Source organism: Pseudorasbora parva, chromosome 17 (assembly GCF_024679245.1).
Source record: "Pseudorasbora parva isolate DD20220531a chromosome 17, ASM2467924v1, whole genome shotgun sequence".
In the NCBI taxonomy this organism is placed as follows: Eukaryota; Metazoa; Chordata; class Actinopteri; order Cypriniformes; family Gobionidae; genus Pseudorasbora; species Pseudorasbora parva.
In genome coordinates, this window is record NC_090188.1 from 30,217,836 (window position 1) to 30,239,213 (window position 21,378).

Here is a 21,378-nt window from a genome sequence, read left to right on the forward strand (position 1 = left end):
TTCAATGTTGATAATCATAAATGTTTATTGAGCACTAAATCAGCCTATTAGAACGATTTCTGAAGGATCATGTGACAATGAAGACTGGAGTTATGATGCTGAAAACTTAGTTTTTCATCACAGAAATAAAGTAAAATTCAAATAGAAAAGTTATTTTACGTTTTAATAATTTTTCACAATATTAGGTATATTTTTTTATTTATTTTTATCAAATAAGCAGCCTTGGGGAGCTTGAGACTTCTTCTAAAATCATAAAAAATCTTATTGATCAAAAACTTTTGAACAGCAGTGTATGTTCGATCATAAAAGAAAAAATTATGAAGAATTGTTTCCCATGCTCTTTTCCTGCAGCTGAACATAAACCAAAGCTTTCAAGCTTCAAAAACGATGCAAAAGTATCATAAATGAAGACTTGTTTGCTTTATTGGAAGTCTTACGATAACACAATTATTCACTACATTTATTGACGTTAGCTCATGGAAACTTGCAATAATCTTTTGAATATTATCTGGTTCACAAAACCAGTCTGAATGATTCATTCACAATTTGATTGATATGGTTCTTGACTTTTAGCTGATTCAAACATTTCAAACAGACTTACATTTCATTCTGTTCAATCATAATGCTTTAGTTCAGGGGTGCCCGATCCTATTCCTTAAAATCTAGCTTCCTGCAAAGTTCAGCTCTGATCAAACACAAATGAAACCAACCAATTCAAATCTTCAGGAGCACTTGATAATTGTGTTGGATCAGGGTTGGATCTGAACTCTGCAGGCAGGTAGATCTCCAGGAACATAAGTGGGCACCCCTGCTTTTTTGAGGATTGAAACTGAAGTCATCATAATTGTGCTGCATGGACGAAAGGCACTCTGTAAATAAATTGGCAGCTGTGTTTGTTTCAACGTTTCCAGTTTAACAGGATGTCTGCATATATTACAACATATAGAACAGTATATTGCATTTAGCAAGATAATACCAAAATCTGCCTTTGTACCTTAGAATATACAAATACAGTAATACAGGTGGCACAATAGAAAGCCACATGATAACATCATGATCATAAATGGCCTGTTCATAAAACATAGTCAATACTTAGAATATATAGACGGTGCACAGGCTCATACACCGATCAGGCATAACATTGTAACCACCTTTCTAATATTGTGTTGGTCCCCATTTTGATGCAAAACACCCCTGACCAATCGTGGCATGGACTCCACTAGACCCCTGAAGGTGTTATGTGATATCTGTCACCAATATGTTAGCAGCAGATCCTTTAAGTCCTGTAAGTTGTGAGGCGGGGCCTCCATGGATTGGGATTGTTTGTTCAGCACATCCCACAGATGTTTAATTGGATTGAGATCTGGGGAATTTGGAGGACAAGTCAACACCTCAAAGTAATTGTTGTGCTCCTCAAACCATTTCTGAACCATAACTGCTTTGTGGCAGGGTGCATTATCCTGCTCAAAAGAGGCCACAGCCACCAGGGAATACAATTTCAATGAAAGGGTGTACATGGTCTGCAACAATGCTTAGGTAGGTGATACATGTCAACATGCCATCTACATGGATGGCAGGACCCAAGGTTTCCCAGGAGAACATTGCCCAAAGCATCACACTGCCTCTGCCGGCTTGCCATCTTCCCATAGTGCATCCTGATGCCCTGTGTTCCCCAGGTAGGCGACAAACACACTGGCCATCCAACTGATGTAAAAGAAAACGTGATTAATCAGGCCAGGCCACCTTTTTCCACTGCTCCATGGTCCAGCTCTGATGCTCACGAACAGGGGTGGACAGGGGTCATCCTGACTGGTCTGCAGCTATGCAGCTCCATACGCAACAAACTGTGATGCACTGTGTATTCTGACACCTTTCAATCAGAACCAGCATTCACTTCTTGAGCAGTAGCTCCTCTGTTTGATCAGCCAGCCTTCACTCCCCACATGCATCAATGAGCTTTGGCCGCTCATGACCCTGTCACCGATTCACCACTGTTCCTTGCTTGGACCTCTTTTAATAGATACTGACCACTGCAGACCGGGAACAACCCACAAGAGCTGCAGTTTTGGAGATGCAGTCAAAAATATCTGTCGTCTTACAATCTATCCCAATTTGTCTCTTGTCAAACTTGCTTAAATCCTTATGCTTGCCCATTTTTCTTCTAATACATCAACTTTGAGGACAAAATGTTCACTTGCTGCTTAATATATCCCACCCGCTAACCGGTGCCGTGATGAAGAGATAATCAGTTTTATTCACTTCACCTGTCAGTGGTCATAATGTTATGATCGGTGTACATGCAAAGACAAAACGGCATCATGGTAACACACAAATAGCGCAATAAAGATCAACTAAATAACATCAAATTTAACACAACACACACTATGGTACGTAACTGATAACAAAAACAAGATAGTACAAAATTATACAAATTTAAAAAATCATATGTGATGTGTAATGCAGGAACTTCTGGGAATGTTTTGTTTGTTTGTTTGTTTGTTTGTTTGTTTACCGTAAATTGTATGATAATTATTTTACAGACTGGAAGAGTCACTTATTCTATAAGGACTGATAAGGAAGGATCACTTGAGCCTCAAAGCCAGATAAAATCTTCAGCACAAGCACGCTGTTCAAAACACAACAGACTGCGGCTATGTGCTTAAGGAGTTTTCCTTCCCCTGCCATGTCCCAACACCTCTGAAGGCATACAAATATACACACTGTGTGTGTCAATTCCAGTGAAAACTTTAAACTGACAATATTTTACGGCAAAATCATGTAATGTGACTTACATTTTATTTATTTTCACCGTACAGTTACATAGAAAGAACACCCTTTTGAATTCCATGGTTTTCCGTATCAGGACATAATAAATAATCTGGTCCTTAGCAGGTCTTAAATTTATTTTGAAAATAAAACCTCAGATGAACAACAACACATGACATCAAACATGTAATTATTTATTTAACAAATGAGGCCAAAATGGAGAAGCCATTGGTGACAAACTAAGTACACCCTTTCTGCTTCCATAGGCATTAAGTATAGCAGTCAGACGCTGTGAATCAAATGTCTTTGATTAATTGATCATCAGCAAACCAATTTTGGCAGTTTGCTAGTCTGGAGCATTCAGGTGTGTGTTACCACAATGCCAGTAAGGAAATACATCAGCAATGATCTAAGCAATTGTTGCTGCCCATCAATCTGGAAAGGGTAATATGGCCATTTCCAAACATTTTGAAGTCCATCATTCTATTGGGAAGATTATTCACAAGTGGAAGACATTAAAACAGACACCAATCTCCCCAATGAGTGGACGTCCCGTGAAGTTACAATATCACTAATAAAAACACACAAATCAGCATACATTTCTAGATTTGTGCAATGTTCAATGAAATTGCAGACAACCCAATAGCTACACCTCAGACTCTACAGGCCTTAGCTAACATATTACATGTTAAAGTTTATGACAGTACAATTTAAAAAAAGGCCTGAGAAGTATGGCATGTTTGAAAGGGTTACCAGGAGAAATCCTCTTCTCTCTAAAAAGAACATGGCAGCATGGCTTATGTTTGCAGAGTTGCAACTGAACAAACCATAAGACTTCTAGAACAAGGGTTAGGATTAGGTTAGGTTTAGGGTTAGGGTTAGGTTAGGGGTTAGGGTTGGGTTTAGGGTTAGGGTTAGGGTTAGGTTAGGTAAGGGTTAGGGTTACAGACAAAATCAAAGTGGAGATGTTTGACCATAAATGCACAGCGCCAAGTTTGTTAAAAACCAAAAGAGCATATCAGCAGCAAAGTATTCTTGAGTCAAATGTCAGGCCATCTGTCCAACAGCTAGCATGGGCAAAATTGGACCATGCAACAGGACTGTGATCCCAAGAATACCAGCAAATCTACAACAGAACGGCCAAAAAAAAAATGCATTGGCCCAGTCAAAGTCCATATTCCTAACTCAAATGCTGTGGCAAGAGCTGTGCTTGTGTTTAAACAAAAGCCTCAATGAAATGGAGCAACGTTGTTAAGAAGAGCGTGCCAAAATTCCAGAACGATGTGAGAGACTGATTAAGTCATACAGAATTTTTTTTATGAAAGTGACTCTTCCTGTTTTTTTTTTTTTTTTTTTTTTTTTAATGAAAATGCAATTTGAAAACCTGTAAAAAGTAGAAAAACTTGTTTTTTTTTTTTTACAGTGTTTGGGAAAGTGTTATTTTAGTTTTAGATAAAAATAGCATCACGGGTCAGGAACATGATGACAGAGTTTTCATAGATGACAGAGTTTTTGTCTGTTCCTTTATGAGGCATTTTATTTTCCCATTCAGTTCTAGACTGGTCAAGAGCAGAGGTCTCGAGACAGGTCAAATTTAATCGGTTTAATTGGTTTAAAGATAAACCCCCTTAAATCCCACCCAGCAGAGAATTGTACCAACTGAATCTTTGGCAGAAGTTTGCTGGCAAAGCCTCTCAAATTAGGGGCTGATGTAAATATCAAGGCTCGACAATAAGAATGCCCAGATGGCCAAATGTTTGTTTCAAGGCCAATGCTTACAGCTTTTGATGTGCTTCGGTTAGTTTTGTGGGATGTATTAAACATTGGCTTTGTCATTTTCAGATTTTAAAATGCCACCACAGTTAACTGTTCAGTAAGAACATCAGTAATGTTTTGCACCATATGCCATCCGACAAAAGTATGAATTCATACCTTTAATATACATTATGATTAAATGTCCAGCAATTAGGGATGCTCCGATCAGAATTTCTGCAGCTAATACGATTACTAATTTCTTGCATCATGATCTGCCGATACCGATCCCAATCAGTTGACTGTTAACGCCTTACACCCTGAAGGCATTTTTAAGGATTCAACGTGATTTCAAGTGGCTTTGTTAAAGCTACACTGTGTAACTTTTTTAGTTTATTCTTAGCTAAAAACACTTAGTTCTTTCAAAAATATATGCGCTCATAAATGTATATTTACTTCTTTTAAGTAATAAAGTATTCTCGTAAGTTTATAATATCCCATTGAAAATACATACGGGTGAGGGGTTCAAATGCGGTCGCCATGTTGCCCCTCCATCTTGAAAGTATATTAGCCAAAGAGGGACATACCCGTAAATTCAAGCTTCGCCTTTCGCGTTTTAACACTCGATGGCACTCATGGAACGAGGTCTAACTGGAAGCCATGTTAATCTTGGACTAAATCAGCCACCGCAGGAGTTAAAACGAAATCAGAATTGAGAGGAACAGAAACTATTATTCACTGAATGGTCATATACCTTTTCACCGCTAGATGGGGGAAAATATCACACAGTGTAGCTTTAAAAGTAATGGCTTTTAAAAAATTAAATGTAAATAAAAAGGTATCAAGTACATAGTCTCGTTTGATAGAAAACCTTTCAAATTGTTAAGAAAATAGATGTTTTTCTTCACATCATTTTTGCTTGTTCTTATGTTACTACATAGCTGAGAAAACTCTATTAAAAGTGATGCAATCTATTGATATAATATAATTTGTTCTTATTTGACACGACAGCTATTAGAAAGTATATGGTAAAAAGAAAATCACGTTTGGGCTTGTTCACAATCGTTTGGATTGGAACTAAGGTAGCATTTTTTTTAATTCCAGTGCTGTTTTAGCCGTGCACTCCGATTCTATGCTGCCCAGTAAATCAAGACCTGTCAACCTGAGCGAGCGATCAGTCCAAACCAGGCATGCTTCAGTTGTAAAACAGTGTCCGATTGGTCTTGCACCGTCCCTACCCACCATACCCAACCTAATGTTCACAAAGTTACAAAGCAGACCGTAGCATAAATGCCTCATCTGTACTGTTTAAATGTGTGCCAGGACGATGGCGAGAACTTTTTACCATTTTAAGAAGCAAAGTGATGTGAAGGCAAAGTGTGGTAACCCATACTCTGAACTTGTCCTCTACATTTAACCCATCCAAGTGCACACACATTAGGAGCAGTGAGTAGTGAACACACTGCAGACCGTGGACACATACCTGGAGCAATGGCCAGACCTTCACTGCTGCGCCCGGGGAGCGATTGGGGGTTCGGCCACGTTTCCTGCCGGTATTGAGAATCAAATCCACAACCTTCAGATTACAAGTCCGACTCTTACCATTACGCCCTGTTTTATGTCATCAAATTGCGAACGGTTCATGAGATTGGCCACATTTTAGGACTACTGATTGAGTCATAGAACGTGATTATTGGGCGATACCGATCTATTCTTAGATAAAGTACATCATGTGTGGTGTGTTCATTTAATGTTTGTTTTTTTCTTTTGCTGTTTGTTAGTAAGTCAAAAGTGATAACTGTCTTTCTTCTGTGGAACACAAAAGGAAATTTAAGGCAGAACAACAGCCTCGGTCATCATTCACTGTCATTGTGTGGAGAGAAAAAGACACAATAACTGTCACTCTGCCTAACATTCCTTTAGTGTTCTGCAGAAAAAAAGTCAAACAGGTTTGGAACAAATTAGGGCGAGTAAATAACAATATTTTTGGGAGAATTATCTCTTTAACAAGCCTTCAACTTTTACTTTCAGGAACACTAAAACTTGTTTTTTGTTTGTTTGTTTTTTTGCATGCCATATATAAAATGATACTCCATGTATCAAACTAAAGAAGTCAAAAACTAGGATTTGATTTCCCCTGAGGCTGTAGCGTTTAACATTAGCCTAGTTTACGTGTCTTGATTCACAGGTTTGACTGTTATGCCCCTGTAAACCCAGTGTGAGAGAGAAACAGCATAATGCCTAATCAATATAAAGAGATTTATGTATACAATTGGGATACATAGTGTATACAAATACTATATTTAGTATTTATAGTATTTGAAGTTAAACAGTTGGTTAAAAGTAATCAAAAATATTGGCTTCTGACAAAAATAATGCAGATTGCACTTGGTTAGATATGTCATCTACTACATTAACGTATACATGCATTTTTGGGGGTCACCATATAACATTGTAGAATGGGAGCAAATTGTAAAAATGTGACCCTGGACCACAAAACCAGTCATACGAGTTCATTTAAAAAAATAATAAGCTTTCCATTGATGTATGGTTTGTTAGGATAGGACAATATTTGGCCGCGATACAACTATTTGAAAAATATGGAATCTGAGGGTGAAAATTGCCTTTAAAGTTGTCCTTAGTAATGTATATTACTAGGCTAGTATATTACTACTAATAAAACGTTTTTTTTTATTATTTTTTTTATATTTATGCTAGGAAAGTTACAACATATCTTCATGGAACATGATCTTTACATAATATCCTAATGATTTATGGCATAATTTTTTTTAATAATTTTGACCCATACAATTTATTGTTAGCACAAATATATCCTTGCGACTTATTATGACTGGTTTTGTGGTCCAGGGTCACAAATGTTTTTGTAGGGTTAGTTTTGCATCGGGAGCACAATGTTGAGTTTTTTCAGTTCAGTGAAAACTCGGAGCAGGTGGAATTTGCCAAATAATGCGAGGAATGCAGCGGTGGCCTGTAATGTTTTCACAGGTGAGCTTATCTACACTGTGAAACTCACCATAGCAGGAAAAGTGAAGGTCCACAAACATGATAACATCACCCAGTACTATTCACTACAGGACCTGCGAGACTCTTTGTTTACAAGTTTAGCGTTAATTTACTTGTTACATAATTGCATGTTTACATAATCTGAGTTGACTGGGCAGATTGTGCAATGTAATGAGCTTTTATTGCATGGCTGAAGTGGGGGTCAAGTTTGCATGAAATACAAGAGCAGGACAAAACCGTCATATTCCACCACAGACGTCATCAACATTTCTGGACAGTCTAGACATTTTATTTACCCAAGTGTTTCCTTTTTTGCGTGCTTTGTGTAGCAGACATTTCATCATAGAGCTAATCATTCTTCAGTTGACAAAGTGAAGTGAATACTATACAAAGTGAATACTATTGTTAGTTTTGTTTGTTAGTAGTGCAACGGACATGTTTGTTGATGAGAGGTTTGCTTTTAATTTCAATGCAATCAATCGGGTGATTTTCACCATGGCAGACAATAAAATAGGCATAAAAATCCTGTGGACTTAAGTTGATGATACATAAGGCAACTTTTTTAACAATGTTGCCAGACAATATTGCTGAGCGATTTTGGTTGGGCACTTTCCCGTTCAGAATGGACAACAAATCTGGATATTTAAAATTGGTTGTGGGCCCTGTGTCTCACCTGGTTGCCCGTTGACCGCAACATTGCTCAGCAACATTGCTCAAAAGTTGCCCCATCACCTTTAGGCTATGTGTTCATTAATCCGGATACATTTGAAAATGCCATTTTTGTTTCAAAAAGATCTTCGTCCACACTATCGTTTTCAAACATTTATAAAAGTTTCACATCCACACTGAAATGTTGGAAAATGCCAAATTCACCATAGTGTGCATAAAACCTCATACATGCTTACTAAGATGGTACAAACGGAACAGACATAATACATTTATCATGCTATTCTTCGGGCACAATCATTTTATTTAGCAAATTATCTATTGACTGATGCCGCCTGGTCGCGCTCAGTCAACAATATACACTATATTGCTAAAAGTATTGACACACTCCTCAGTCACCAACTTTCTGCAAAGTCAATAGCTACAGACCTCGAAAACGAATGGCCTTCAGATTAGCTCAAAAAACGTGTGTAGAGAGCTTCATGGAATTGGTTTTCATGGCCGAGCAGCTGTATCCAATGTATGTTTTGGCGGTTTTCATGAGAACAGTACTTCCCTGACTGCATTGTGCCAAGTGTAAAGTTTGGTGGAGGGGGGTTATGGTGTGGGTTTGTTTTTCAGGGCTTGGACTTGGCCTCTTTGTTCCACTGAAAGGAAAACTTAATACTTCAGTATACCAAGACATTTCGGACAATTTAATGCTCCCAACTTTGTGGAAACAGTTTGGGGATGGCCCCTTCCTGTTCCAACATGACTGCGCACCAGTGCACAAAGCCAGGTCCATAAATGCACCAATGCATTTGGTGTGGACGGGAGGCCAAAACAGTGAGAAAAAGATTAATTTTTAAACAAAAACAAAAACAATTAGTGTGAACAAGGTCTTAAATTGCCATATCTATCCAAGTCATATCTATAGATCAGAATAGTATAGCAACTTGTTGCAACCACCTAGTAATACCCTAGAAACCACATAACTCCAATTACAATATCGACCATATTGTAATTCTCTAGCTAAGTCTGAAGACTGGTTTGTTTGTGTTCTTTTGCAGATATTCAAAATGAAGGAGCCAATACCTCTCTGAGCAAAGCTTCTTGAAGAAAAAGAGACCAGTGTGAGTGAGTGAGTGAGTGAGTGAGTGAGTGAGTGAGTGAGTGAGTGAGTGAGTGAGTGAGTGAGTGAGTGAGTGAGTGAGTGAGTGATTGTACTTGTTTGCATGTGTGTGCGCACACATGTGTGTATGTGGATGAGCTTTCATAGGCCATGTCTCTCCCTGCCAAACAAGAGAGGACAGTCTGTGTCCTTCTTCCCACCAAGGAGACATTGGACATCACAGTGGGGGTAAAAAAAAAAGCTAATTTTAATATTTCTTATTTTGATTTGGGTCATGTCTTCCTCATGTTTGTATGTAAATCTGTCATGGACCTGCTGTATGTACAATGATTGTTGGAAAAGAGTCAATGCTGTACTTTATATATAAAATGTGCACATGTATTTATTGAGTCTATTTTAAAATAATGTTTTTGTACCAGATTCATTGTCAAATCAGTTTTTCTTTTCTTCCAAGCTGAAAGCGACAGGTCAAGAAGTGTTTCAACGTGTCTGCGAGCTTCTCGGGGTTAAAGAGCTGCACTACTTTGGATTGACTTTAGTCAAAAGTAAGGATTGACACTTTCTAGAAAAAGTGCATGTAGTGTATATTTGTATGTACTGCAAATGGAAATTTTAACCAAAGTAGATATGTATGTGTCTTTCACCGAATGCAAACGTTTACATCCCAAGGCCTTCTCGGTGTTGCTCATTCTAGCAATGTATGTAATGCACCTGAATGAAAATCTTGCTTTTATTCCCAAGGTAATATAAAGGAAATATGTTTAAAACTAATGTTGCATGTAATATTTTCCAGTTGTTTTGCAATTCTATTCAGACTTTCGGTTTTAAGATCTAATCACTGAATACCTTTTTATATTTTCTGCTGCTCTCTTTCTTGGAGTGTCAAGAGTGTCCTTGTTTTTGTGTATTTGAGGGACAGTGACCCCTGAGGCGTGGAATCGTGCTATATTAACTTTGTTAAGCCTGGAATTCACCATGATTCATCACTTCAGGGCAGAGAGGCAGCGGGAGAGAGCAATAGAAACTGGCTGAGCATTTAGCAGGGTCACAACCTTCTTGTGATGAACCTCAGCTAGAGAGACAATGAGTCAGAAAGAGTTTGAGTCATGTGGCAAGGGAGTTAGTGAAGTTAGCAGTGATAAAGGATGGATAAACTCAATGGAATGCGCTCATTCGTATCTCTTGTCTTAAGTTTGCACATACATTTTTGCATGTTTGAATAAACACTGAAACAGCGTTTAAAAGTCAAACTTAACTCTAATACTTTAAATTCTCATAACAATATGAGAGCAATAATAGGATATTCATATATGTGTTAATTTATGCTACACATATTATTACTAAAATAATTACTTATTTTATAAATATATTAAATAATAATAATAATAATATACACCAATCAGACATAACTTTATGACCACTGAAAGGTGAAGTGAATAATTTTCTCTTTATCAGGGCACCTGTTAGCGGGTGGGATATATTAGGCAGCAATCAAACATTTTGTCTTTAAACTCAATGTGTCAGAAGCTGGGAAAAAAGGCAAGTGTAAGGATTTGACCGAGTTTGACAAGGACCAAATTGTGATGGCTAGAGGACTGGGTCAGAGCATCTCCAAAACTGCAGCTCTTGTGGGGTGTTCCCAGTCTGCAGTGGTCAGTATCTATCAGAAGTGGTCCAGGGAAGGAACAGTGGTGAACCGGTGACAGGGTCATGAGCGGCCTCATGAGGCTCATTGATGCACGCAGGGAGCGAAGGCTGGCCCGTGTGGTCTGATCAAACAGAGGAGCTACTGTAGCTCAAATTGCTCAAGAAGTGAATGCTGGTTCTCGTAGAAAGGTGTCAGAATACACAGTGCATCGCAGTTTGTTGCGTATGGAGCTGCATAGCTGCAGACCAGTCAGGATGCCCATGCTGACTCCTGTCCACCGCAGAAAGCACGTGAGCATCAGAGCTGGACCACGGAGCAATAGAAGAAGGTGGCTCTGTCTGATGAATCACGTTTTCTTTTACATCATGTTGATGGCCGGGTGCGTGTGCGTCGCTTACTTGAGGAACACATAACACCAGGATGCACTATGGGAAGAAGGCAAGCCAGCGGAGGTAGTGTGATGCTTTTGGCAATATTCGGCTGGAAACAAAAATGGGATTTTGAGATTTTGAGCTCTAAATTCCCCAATCCAATCGAGCATCTGTGGGATGAGCAGACATGTCCGATCCATGGAGGCCCCAACTCACAAGACTTAAAGGATCTGCTGCTAACACCTTGGTGCCAGATACCACAGCACACCTTCAGGGGTCTAGCGGAGTCCATGCCTCAATGGGTCAGGGCTGTTTTGGCAGCAAAAGGGGCACTAACACAATATTAGGAAGGTGGTCATAATGTTGTGCCTGATCACTATATGTTCTTTACATACAGTTATATGTATTATTTTTATAATGTTAACAAATTGAAATTGAATGTAATACCTGCAAATACTAATGAGGTCATATTGGCAAATCGAATACATCACATGGACTACTTGAATAAAAAGGATGTGCTAGAAATGTTGTTTCTTAACACTTTGGGGGGAAAAAAACCCATTTTGTTGGTCTTTCAATCTCCTTTCATTTTTCAATTGTGACATTTTTTTGAACCATCTTAATTCCACTCTTGCACAAGCTCTCTTTTAGAAGTGTTTACACGATTTACTCAAAGCTCTGGAATTCTTTTGCAATCGTGATTGTTTTGGCATGAGACTAGTTTTTACTGTGGTAAGTTTTGTCTGCGATTAGGGCTGTTGCATACCGGGCCCTGCGTTCACCAATGGCTGAACGGGTCTTTTCATTCCAGTCGTCTCCCTAATTGAGGTCATTGTTGGGCAGATTTCATGCATGAATTCATGATGCCATTGTTTCCACGGCGAGAGCATTTACGCTTGTTTCCTGTGTGTCTTATCGGGGCTGTTTTAGACAATGAGCACATCTTTCTGGACTTGGAAGAGAAACTTGCCAAGTACTTCCCCAAGGAGTGGAAACAAGACTCAGGGAAGGTGAGCATATCATGGCCCTGCTCCTAAACGGACTTCCTTTACTCTGGAATTCACTCTTTTATTTCATTGCATGTCTATTCACTTTAAATCACTATATGTATCAGGTCCAATGGCGATACCCTCATGGTTGTAGCATGGTATTCCTGTAAATACCTTGGTTCATTAATGTGATAATCATATAAGTATATCAAAGTGTTGTGACGCTACCATCTGCTTCCATCACAGTATTACTGTATCATTTGTTCCATGTGGTCATCAGGGCACTTACAGTAAAGATAAACACTAGTAGGCCGTTCGGGATGTGGGAGTGACTTCATAATGAGGGGGTTGCCACAGTAACCTAGTCAAGCCTGTTCTTTCTCTCTGCAGGGGTCACAGAGGAGGTCAATCCCTCCCCTGCTCTGTCTGAAGGTCCAGTACTATGTGGAAAATGGCAGACTCATCTGGTAAGACACAAGCTAAATATTCCTGGACTTTTGAAGGGAGGAACCCTCTCCTGGGCCTCTTTCCTTCATTAGTTTTAATCCTCCAGGGGGTGAGGCCCGTTTAAGAGGGTTTGTGATCTTAGTTTTTATGCGGTCTGTCTTTTAAAGCTTTTTTTTATTAGGGAGGGCACACCCCCCCCCCCCCCCATTTGGGTGGTGTAATTGAAAACAGCTCATAATGAAAATTGAACTTAAATGTGGAGGATTTTTGAAGAGAGTGAGGATAGTATTTGACTAAATTCCTCTTTAAATTAATTTTCATGTCATATTTAGTCTCACATGCTAATATTGAAGATTCAAAATTAGTCAATGATGGCACTACCGTTGAAGTTTATGGACAGTAAGATTTTTTAAATGTGTTTGAAATGTCTGTTATGCTCACCAAGGCAGCATTTATTGAATCAAAATTCATTAAAACAAATGAATATTGTGAAATATTATTACAAAATTAAAAATGACAAATATCTTTTTTATTTGAATATATTTTAAAATATATTTTAATAATGTGATGCAAAGCTGAATTTTCAGCATCATTCCTCCAGTCTTCAGTGTCACATGATCCTTCAGAAATCATTCTAATATGATGATTTGGTGCCAAAAAAACATTTCTTAATAGTATATATTTTTTTTTTCAAGATTCTTTGATGAATAGAAAGTTCATCAGCATTTATTTAAAATAGAAATCGTTTGTAACATTATAAATGTCTTTACTGTCACTTTTGATCAATTTCATGCATCCTTATTGAATAAAAGTATTAATTTCTTTCAACCTTTTGAGTGGTAATGTGAATTAGTGCTTTAGCAGTATCAGTGTGGTATTTTTGAATAATATTGACTATTGTATTGATTACCGACCATCAGTGGAAATGTTATATTATTAATTAATCAAACAAAGTGAACCCTTTGTCTGCCATGTTTAAAAAAATTCTAACCATCTTTTGTACTGTATATAAAAAATTAGATGCTTGATTTTACTTAGAGCATTTGATGTGTCTTATATAGGTTTTTTAAACATGTAAAAGCATATTGATTCATTCGCCATAATATCAGTTATCGGCTATAACAAAAATAATTATTGCTAAAACAAAATGATATCTGATGTTTGTGTTTTTTCTATGTCCTCAGTGAGCGTAAAGCGAGAAAACTCTACTACTATGATCTACGGGAACGTGTCCTCCGTTCAGAATGCAGACAGCAGGAGGAAGTGTATTTCCAGCTGGCAGGATACGCCCTACAGGCCGATCACTCTGACCACCTCAGTCACGGACACGCTATGTATTTCCAGCCCAAAGAATACTTTCCACCATGGGTAAATCTTCATTAGAGTACAATCACATACATTTGCATTCAAGCAGGGGGTGCTTACTTTGTTTTTAGGTGTAGTAAGCATATGATGTATTTTGGATTCTGCTATGCTGATGTCCCACCGGACTTCTTAATTAAAGAACTTCTTAACTAGCAAGAATCTCACCTGGAAGAACATGCTGTTTGACAAGCATTTTAGGACAAGCATCAAACCAGCAAATGCATGTAGTTTATTTCTAACAGCAGGGGTTTAATGAAAGTTTTTGTAAAACTAATAAAGCATGGGCAGAGCCCACGCTTGTTTCATAATCACGCATGACCCGTGTCCGCTCTCTTATAGATAATTGCGAAGCGTGGCATTGACTACCTGCTGCGTCACGGGCCCAAGGTTCATAAAGAGCTGTGGGGGATGTCCTCTCGTGACGCTATCCTGCTCTTCATCAGAGAATCCTGCCGTCTGGAGGATGTCCCAGTCACCTTTTATCGCCTACAGAAGGTCAGAGGTCATGCATGGTTATCAGAATGTCTTGCTGTAGGTCAAGACCTTCTCAGCTGTGGTATGTAGGGGAGGATTAAAAAAAAAATCTTCATCAAAGCGGAGGTTAAAATGAAGTCATTTCTGCACTACTACTGCAATCCAAAAGAATCTCAGTGTGCTTGTTTGACTGATATCACAACATTATCTCAGCAAGATTTCTGAGTTTGGGGGAGATTTGTGCCTGTTTGTCAAAGTGATGTAAAACCAAGAGGAGTGTTTGAACATTTTGACAACAATAATCGGTTTTGCAATTCCAATTTTTTATTTGCAATCAAAGGTGCACACAAATATAAAAATACACTATACACTATATTTTTTCTCTTTAAAAAAAAAGAAAAGAAGAAGAAATTACTACTTTTATCATGGCTCCACCTAAGTATTAAGCAGAACTATTTTCAACATTGATAAAAAAAGAAGAAGAAATGTTTCTCGAGCAAACAGCATTTTAGAATGATTTCTGAAGGTTTAGAAAATGTTGCTGAAAATTCAGTTTTGTTACCATAGGAATAAATTACTTAAAAAAATTTGAAAATATTTATTTTAATTTGTAGAAATATTTCACAATATATTTCACTGTTTTTTCAGTAAAAAAGCACACTGACCCCAAACTTTTGAACAGAGTAGTATACAACAAATAATGTATTTTATATTCAAATATATAGTTACATTGATTTTAATAATTGTATATAATATTTGTCATTAATAATTTTTAAAAGTGATTACAATCAATTACAAATATTATACAAAAAATGTTATGATGTGTGCAATATTTTATATAGTCCCTTATTAGACAGTGTTTTAATGTGTGTTAATAAGCCTATGTCTCTTTCCTAAAGGACAAGAAAGAAGAGAAAGGTTCAGCACTCCTTGGACTGACTCTTCGAGGAATGCAAGTGTATCAGGTGTGCTTCTGTAAATGAATGAGGCGTTTATGTGTTCGTTATGCAGCATTCACATGATTTTATCGTTAGAGGTCATTTAGTGGTCCTCAGCATCTTTCATATATGGCCATAGCTTTCTTGACCACAAATGAGATGTTTTAACAATAGAAATAAGATGTAATTCTGATTTGACAAGGAATTAGTCTTGCCACAAAATACAGGGGAACAACCTGCATATAAATGGCAGCAGTGCAAAAAAATTGGACGCACCGTCATCGCACTAGTGTTTGTTGCACTTCACATGAAATTATGCATGCGTTTTGCTGCAAAACACATGTGAATGTTGTGTTAATGCTTTGTGCATCATTCTGTGATTCATTGCGGCCCTGTGTTTTCTCTCTGAGCCGGTGCCAATCACAATGATAGAGCTCTCCAGATAGGCCTGACTGGAATGCATATATTGGACGGTTCAGTCCATAAACAGGGATTTAGAGTGCATGCCTTTCCCCTGAATCCTCTGATCTGCCTGCTAAAGCGTCTGGGGCTGGATTAAACTAAGGGCCCTGTGTCTAAGAGATCAAAGACCCAGTGTGTTGAGGCCCTAACCCCAACCCTTAAATGGGCTCCCCTTCTGCTTTGATAAAAAAACTAAACAAAATAAACAATGGGATTTATATTTTACTTCTTTCTCACACTGCCAAATAAGCAAATGTTACATATGATATAACACATTATGCTTATACAATGAGGTGAATGTAAATAATGTCTATTTGCAGCAAGGGAAATCATATTGTTGGTCAGAAAGTTCCATTTTCAAAAAGCTACTTTTAAAAAACTACTACTGGGACCAAATGTTTTTTGTTGTAATGGTCTGAAAATGATTTGTAATAGAATAACAAATTATTAAATTCCAAAACAATTTGTATTAAAGTACTCAAATGTCATAAATAAAACCATTTAGTGAAACCAGAATCTGAGCTATTTTACTTACTTCAGACTTTAAGTAGATTATTTCACGGATGGCCTTGTTTTATTTTGCAGGAGGTGAACAATGTGCGCGATCTGCTGTATGACTTCCCCTGGTTTCACGTGGGACGACTCACCTTTCTGGTAACATTCAATGTTATTGCTTGTTTCATTATTATGTCGTTATTTATTATGGATTGTGGTGCTTGAACATCTGCTCTGACATTGCTTTGCATATACAGAGTTCTCTCTTTTGCTCTCCGCACAGGGGAAGAAGTTTGAGATCCAGCCAGATGGTTTGCCCTCAGCGAGGAAGCTGGTGTATTACACAGGTTCGGCTTTTCGTTCTCGACATCTGCTGCTGCATCTGAGTTCCTGTCATCGATTGTATCTCAGCTTGCAACCTGCGCTCAAACACCTGCGCCAGCTGGAGGAGACGGAGGGTGTGTGTCCACACAATATTCTTCTCACGATTAAGGCTCCTTCACACCAAGGATGAAAATTATAGCTCTAAAACATTTTCTTAATATAAAAGAATAGCAGAGTCTACACCACAACTATAACAATAATGGCACTGAGAAATGATATTGCTGGAATCGCTTTCAGTACAATTGTTTTTCCAGCTGATGAACGATAAAATCAGAATCAGATTCAGATTCCATCCTGCTTTAAAGCACTTGAGGATTTAAAGCAGCAGATATCTACACTAATATCTTAATACCGAAATCAAAAGGGGAAAAAATAAAATTCTGTTTTGTATATAGAATATGAAGCATTTTTAGGCTCATAAAGGAGTTTCTGCATTGAGTATTTTGTATGATGATTAAGCACATTTCCCCAACTGATATTACTGTAATACATCTAGAGTCTGGACGTTTATGTTGTGTGTGTATGCGTGTAAGCATTGACATTAATTTTGTGTATTTATTTTTGTTGCAATGCAGTAAATATACTACCATAACATATAAGTAATTCACAATTGCATATCTTTATTTTGTTTTATATTATTTACTTATAAATAATGTCTTTATTTTCTTTTTCACATTACTGTAATGAGAAGATTTTTCTATTATAGTAATACGTATTGGAGGAAATTTGGCTAATGTCATAATACAAAAAAATCGTAATGTACGTGGAAAATAGTTTTCTTTAACACAAAATATAGTTTATTCTTTAATATTACTTTTCCTTGACAGTCACTTCTGGCTTCTTTATTGTAATATTTGTATTAAAGGGTTAGTTCACCCAAAAATGAAATCGATGTCATTAAAGACTCACCCTTTAACAGTTTAAGATATTTTATTTAGTCCGAGAGAGTATCCAAGTGTATGCACACTATACTGTCAATGTCCAGAAAGGGAATAAAAACATCATCAAAGTAGTCCATCTGTGACATCAGTTAGTTAATTAGAATCTCTTAAAGCTTTGAAAATACATTTAGGTCCAAAAATAGCAAAATCTACAACTTTATTCAGCATTGTCTTCTCTTCCTTGTTTGTGTTCAATCCTCAAATAAAGATTCAAACGGTTATGAATCAGTGAATCGATCAATGATTCGGATTGCCAATGTCACGTGATTTCAGCAGTTTAGCACACGATCCGAATCATGAATCTATACGCTGATTCACAACTGTTTGAATCTTTTTTTGAGGATTGAACACAAACAAGTAAGAGAAGACAATGCTGAATAAAGTCGTAGTTTTTGTTATTTTTGGAACAAAATGTATTTTTGATGCTTCAAGAGATTCTAACTAACTAACTAATTAACTGATGTCTCATATGGACTACTTTGATGATGTTTTTATTCCCTTTCTGGACATGGACAGTATAGTGTGTATAGACTTGGATATGCTTTCGGATTAAATATAAAATATCCTAAACTGTGTTCCGATGATGACCGGAGGTCTTACGGGTGTGGAACGACATTAGGGTGAGTCATTAATGACATCGATTTCATTTTTGGGCAAACTAACCCTTTAAGCATCTGCTTTAAAGCAATTTGTATTGTGAAAAGCGTTGTACAGATTACCATGAATTGAATTGAAAAAATATGGTTTAAATATAGGGTATTTGTAATAGTATTTCCCTTTAATTCTGTTGAAATAAGACCCGTTTTACCACGTTAGACTGTTTTTGACAAAACACTTTTTTTTCTCCCTCTTCGGGTGCAGAGAAGAAGAGGTATCGTGAATCGTACATCAGTGACGAGCTAGACCTGGATCACCCCTGCAGCGAGGGCAGTCCCCGTCTGTCTCGACACTCCACCAGCAGCTCTGGCATTGAGGCGGACACCAGGCAACGCAGCGTCTCCGTAGAGATGGTTTCCATGGAGGACAAGGAGAAGTCCTTCATCTCTGCCGTCAGTCACGGCTCCTCACACACCTCTGGGATCGACTCGAGCTGCAAAGCTCGGACTGATGAATACGAGTGGCAGAAGGAAGGTGAGGGTCAAACAACTTATAGTGATAATCAGTAATGAAAAATATAGGATATAAAAGTATATTTATAATCAACATTTATCTAAACTTGTCACATTTTATATTTTTTTCACACATTTTAAATACTTTGTGGTAGGGATGTGTCTGCTCTGAAGCTAAAATCTATGTTCAGAAAGGAAATGACGCATTCTATAGAGCCTCAAAAGGGACATGGTGAAAAAATTGCTTTTAAATCAGTGCTCACATTTTACTTTAAATTTCCAATTCGCGATCATACAAACTCTGTGCATAGGGAGTGGCGGTACTGACCACACATTTTACACTTTTGGTTTAAGGCTTTAGGCACATCCATAATTTGTGGTTGTTTTGCAACAGCGTAAAGCATCAATTTGCAAGTAACGCAACTCTCATCAATTTGACATGGTCTGCTGACAGATGGGCATTGCTAGGATTCTTTGCATATGTAATGCTGGAAAGACATGTTTGTTGAAGTTGTCGTGAAGTTATTTAGTCTATTTGCTCAACCAGCTTGGCATGCAAGTCATTGTTTTCGTTCTCTTAAAACGTCACGTTCGCAATGACAGTGAGACTAAAATCTTTTAGGTTAAGCACAGTTAAACCTAGATGGACAGTTTGTGATGAAATCTGAATGTAGATTTGCAGGAGATGGTGAAGGAGCCCGGGGAGGTTTCTGTGGACGACCCTGTGGATATCCTGCGACTGGCTGAGCTACTGGAGGGCGTGTCTGTCGACTGTCCCGCCATCCAATCAGACAATGAGTGTAAAGGTGAAAACTCAAAAGAACACAGATCTTGGTCAATTTCATATGTGGTTCAAATTCCAATGCATCCTATCTAACTTCTGATCATCTTCTGATCTTCTATCTAATTCCGATCCACTCCGATTTTTTTCACCGTTTTGCTCAGGCAGGTTCCGGCATGGGTCCTGTTTAGTAAACCTGCACTAATAACAGAACACCCGACCCATTATCCGACAGTAGCCCTACAAGGCACGAAATTGCAACCATTTTGGTTGCATATGTGCCAGAAATTTTGTCTGTGCAATCTCAAGAAATATTTGGGAGCATTTGTGCGAGTCCAAATAATTGTTGAGGTGCGACTTGTTTTGCTTTCTCCACAAAATGTTGGCTAATTACTGCCCAGTATGTGCCCGCTGTGAGCTTGTTCTATCACATAACAAATTAAACTTCATCTTTGGGCTCTTAACTTTAAAGCATGGTTAATATTAGCGGTCAATCACTCCCTTTCACAGCGTTCAATTGTCATGTGACAGGGAGCTAACTAGAGCTCAAAATGTAAAGAGCTGAAAAAGAGAAATATTTTATTGAAGGGCCAAGTGAGAGAGCTAGTTTAAAACGTCAATAACAAAACAACAACAACTAAATGGCGATTGATGGTGGATAATGATGTACTTACTTTATTTTACTGGCAAGGTTGCACTGTTGAAGCTCACGCAGCCTCATAAGGAGAACTCAAAACAAATCAGCGCGGCAGCACACACAGAGATTGAAAAAGTGACATTGATTTCATCAATAAACAGTTAAAATCAAGTCACTCAATTTTTTGTTCGTTTCAACAGCAAAAATAGTTCCAAACAAATATCACTGCAGAACCATAACGCCGTGTTAACCCGCCGTTTGAACAAATCATTTGAATGAACGATTCAATGACTCACTCATCAAGACGGTCACCTGCCACCACCTACTGGCAGTTTAGTTTCATGCTTAAAAGTATCATTCTTTCAAACATTTCTTATTTGTATATTTAAAATATATTTAAAACATAAATAAATATCATAACTTTATTCGATAAAATTTTAATTTTTCAGTGTAAATTATTTAATTTGTTTGGCAGCAATCCTATAGTGTCTCACACACACACACACACACACACACACACACACACACACACACACACACACACACACACACACACACACACACACACACACACACACACACACACACACACACACACACACACACACACACACACACACACACATTTCTTTTTGTGACATATGGGGACTTTCCATAGGCGTAATGGTTTTTATACTGTACAAACCGTATTTTCCATCCCCTTACACTGCCCCTGCCCCTAAACCTAACCATCACAGGAAACATTCTGCATTTTACTTTCTAAAAAAAACCTCATCCTGTATGATTTATAAGCATTTTGAAAAGTGTGGACATGGCCAATGTCCTTATATATCACCCTCTCCTTGTAATATCATATTTCACAAAAACATGCCTACACAAACACACACACATTTAAACATTATATCAATTATAATATCATTATATCAGATTCTTCTGAATGAAAAGTGCATTATACATAAAATCTATTATTATTTATTATTATATAATATAATATATTACAATTTTAGTTGTGGTGCTC

General features: G+C 37.7%; 1 protein-coding gene across 1 annotated transcript in view; it reads left to right on the plus strand.

Moving 5' to 3' along the window:
• The window catches only part of zgc:172136 (uncharacterized protein LOC566376 homolog), a 33,141-nt gene that overhangs the window by 2,087 nt on the left and 9,676 nt on the right, over positions 1-21,378 (plus strand). Inside the window, exons 2-12 of the mRNA XM_067421730.1 lie at positions 9,258-9,547; positions 9,774-9,864; positions 12,269-12,348; positions 12,718-12,794; positions 13,959-14,142; positions 14,479-14,634; positions 15,513-15,578; positions 16,599-16,667; positions 16,792-16,966; positions 18,695-18,964; positions 19,617-19,748. Coding sequence (XP_067277831.1) covers positions 9,470-9,547; positions 9,774-9,864; positions 12,269-12,348; positions 12,718-12,794; positions 13,959-14,142; positions 14,479-14,634; positions 15,513-15,578; positions 16,599-16,667; positions 16,792-16,966; positions 18,695-18,964; positions 19,617-19,748 — 1,378 coding nt within the window. The 5' untranslated portion in view covers positions 9,258-9,469. The remainder of the gene's footprint in view (positions 1-9,257; positions 9,548-9,773; positions 9,865-12,268; positions 12,349-12,717; positions 12,795-13,958; positions 14,143-14,478; positions 14,635-15,512; positions 15,579-16,598; positions 16,668-16,791; positions 16,967-18,694; positions 18,965-19,616; positions 19,749-21,378) is intronic.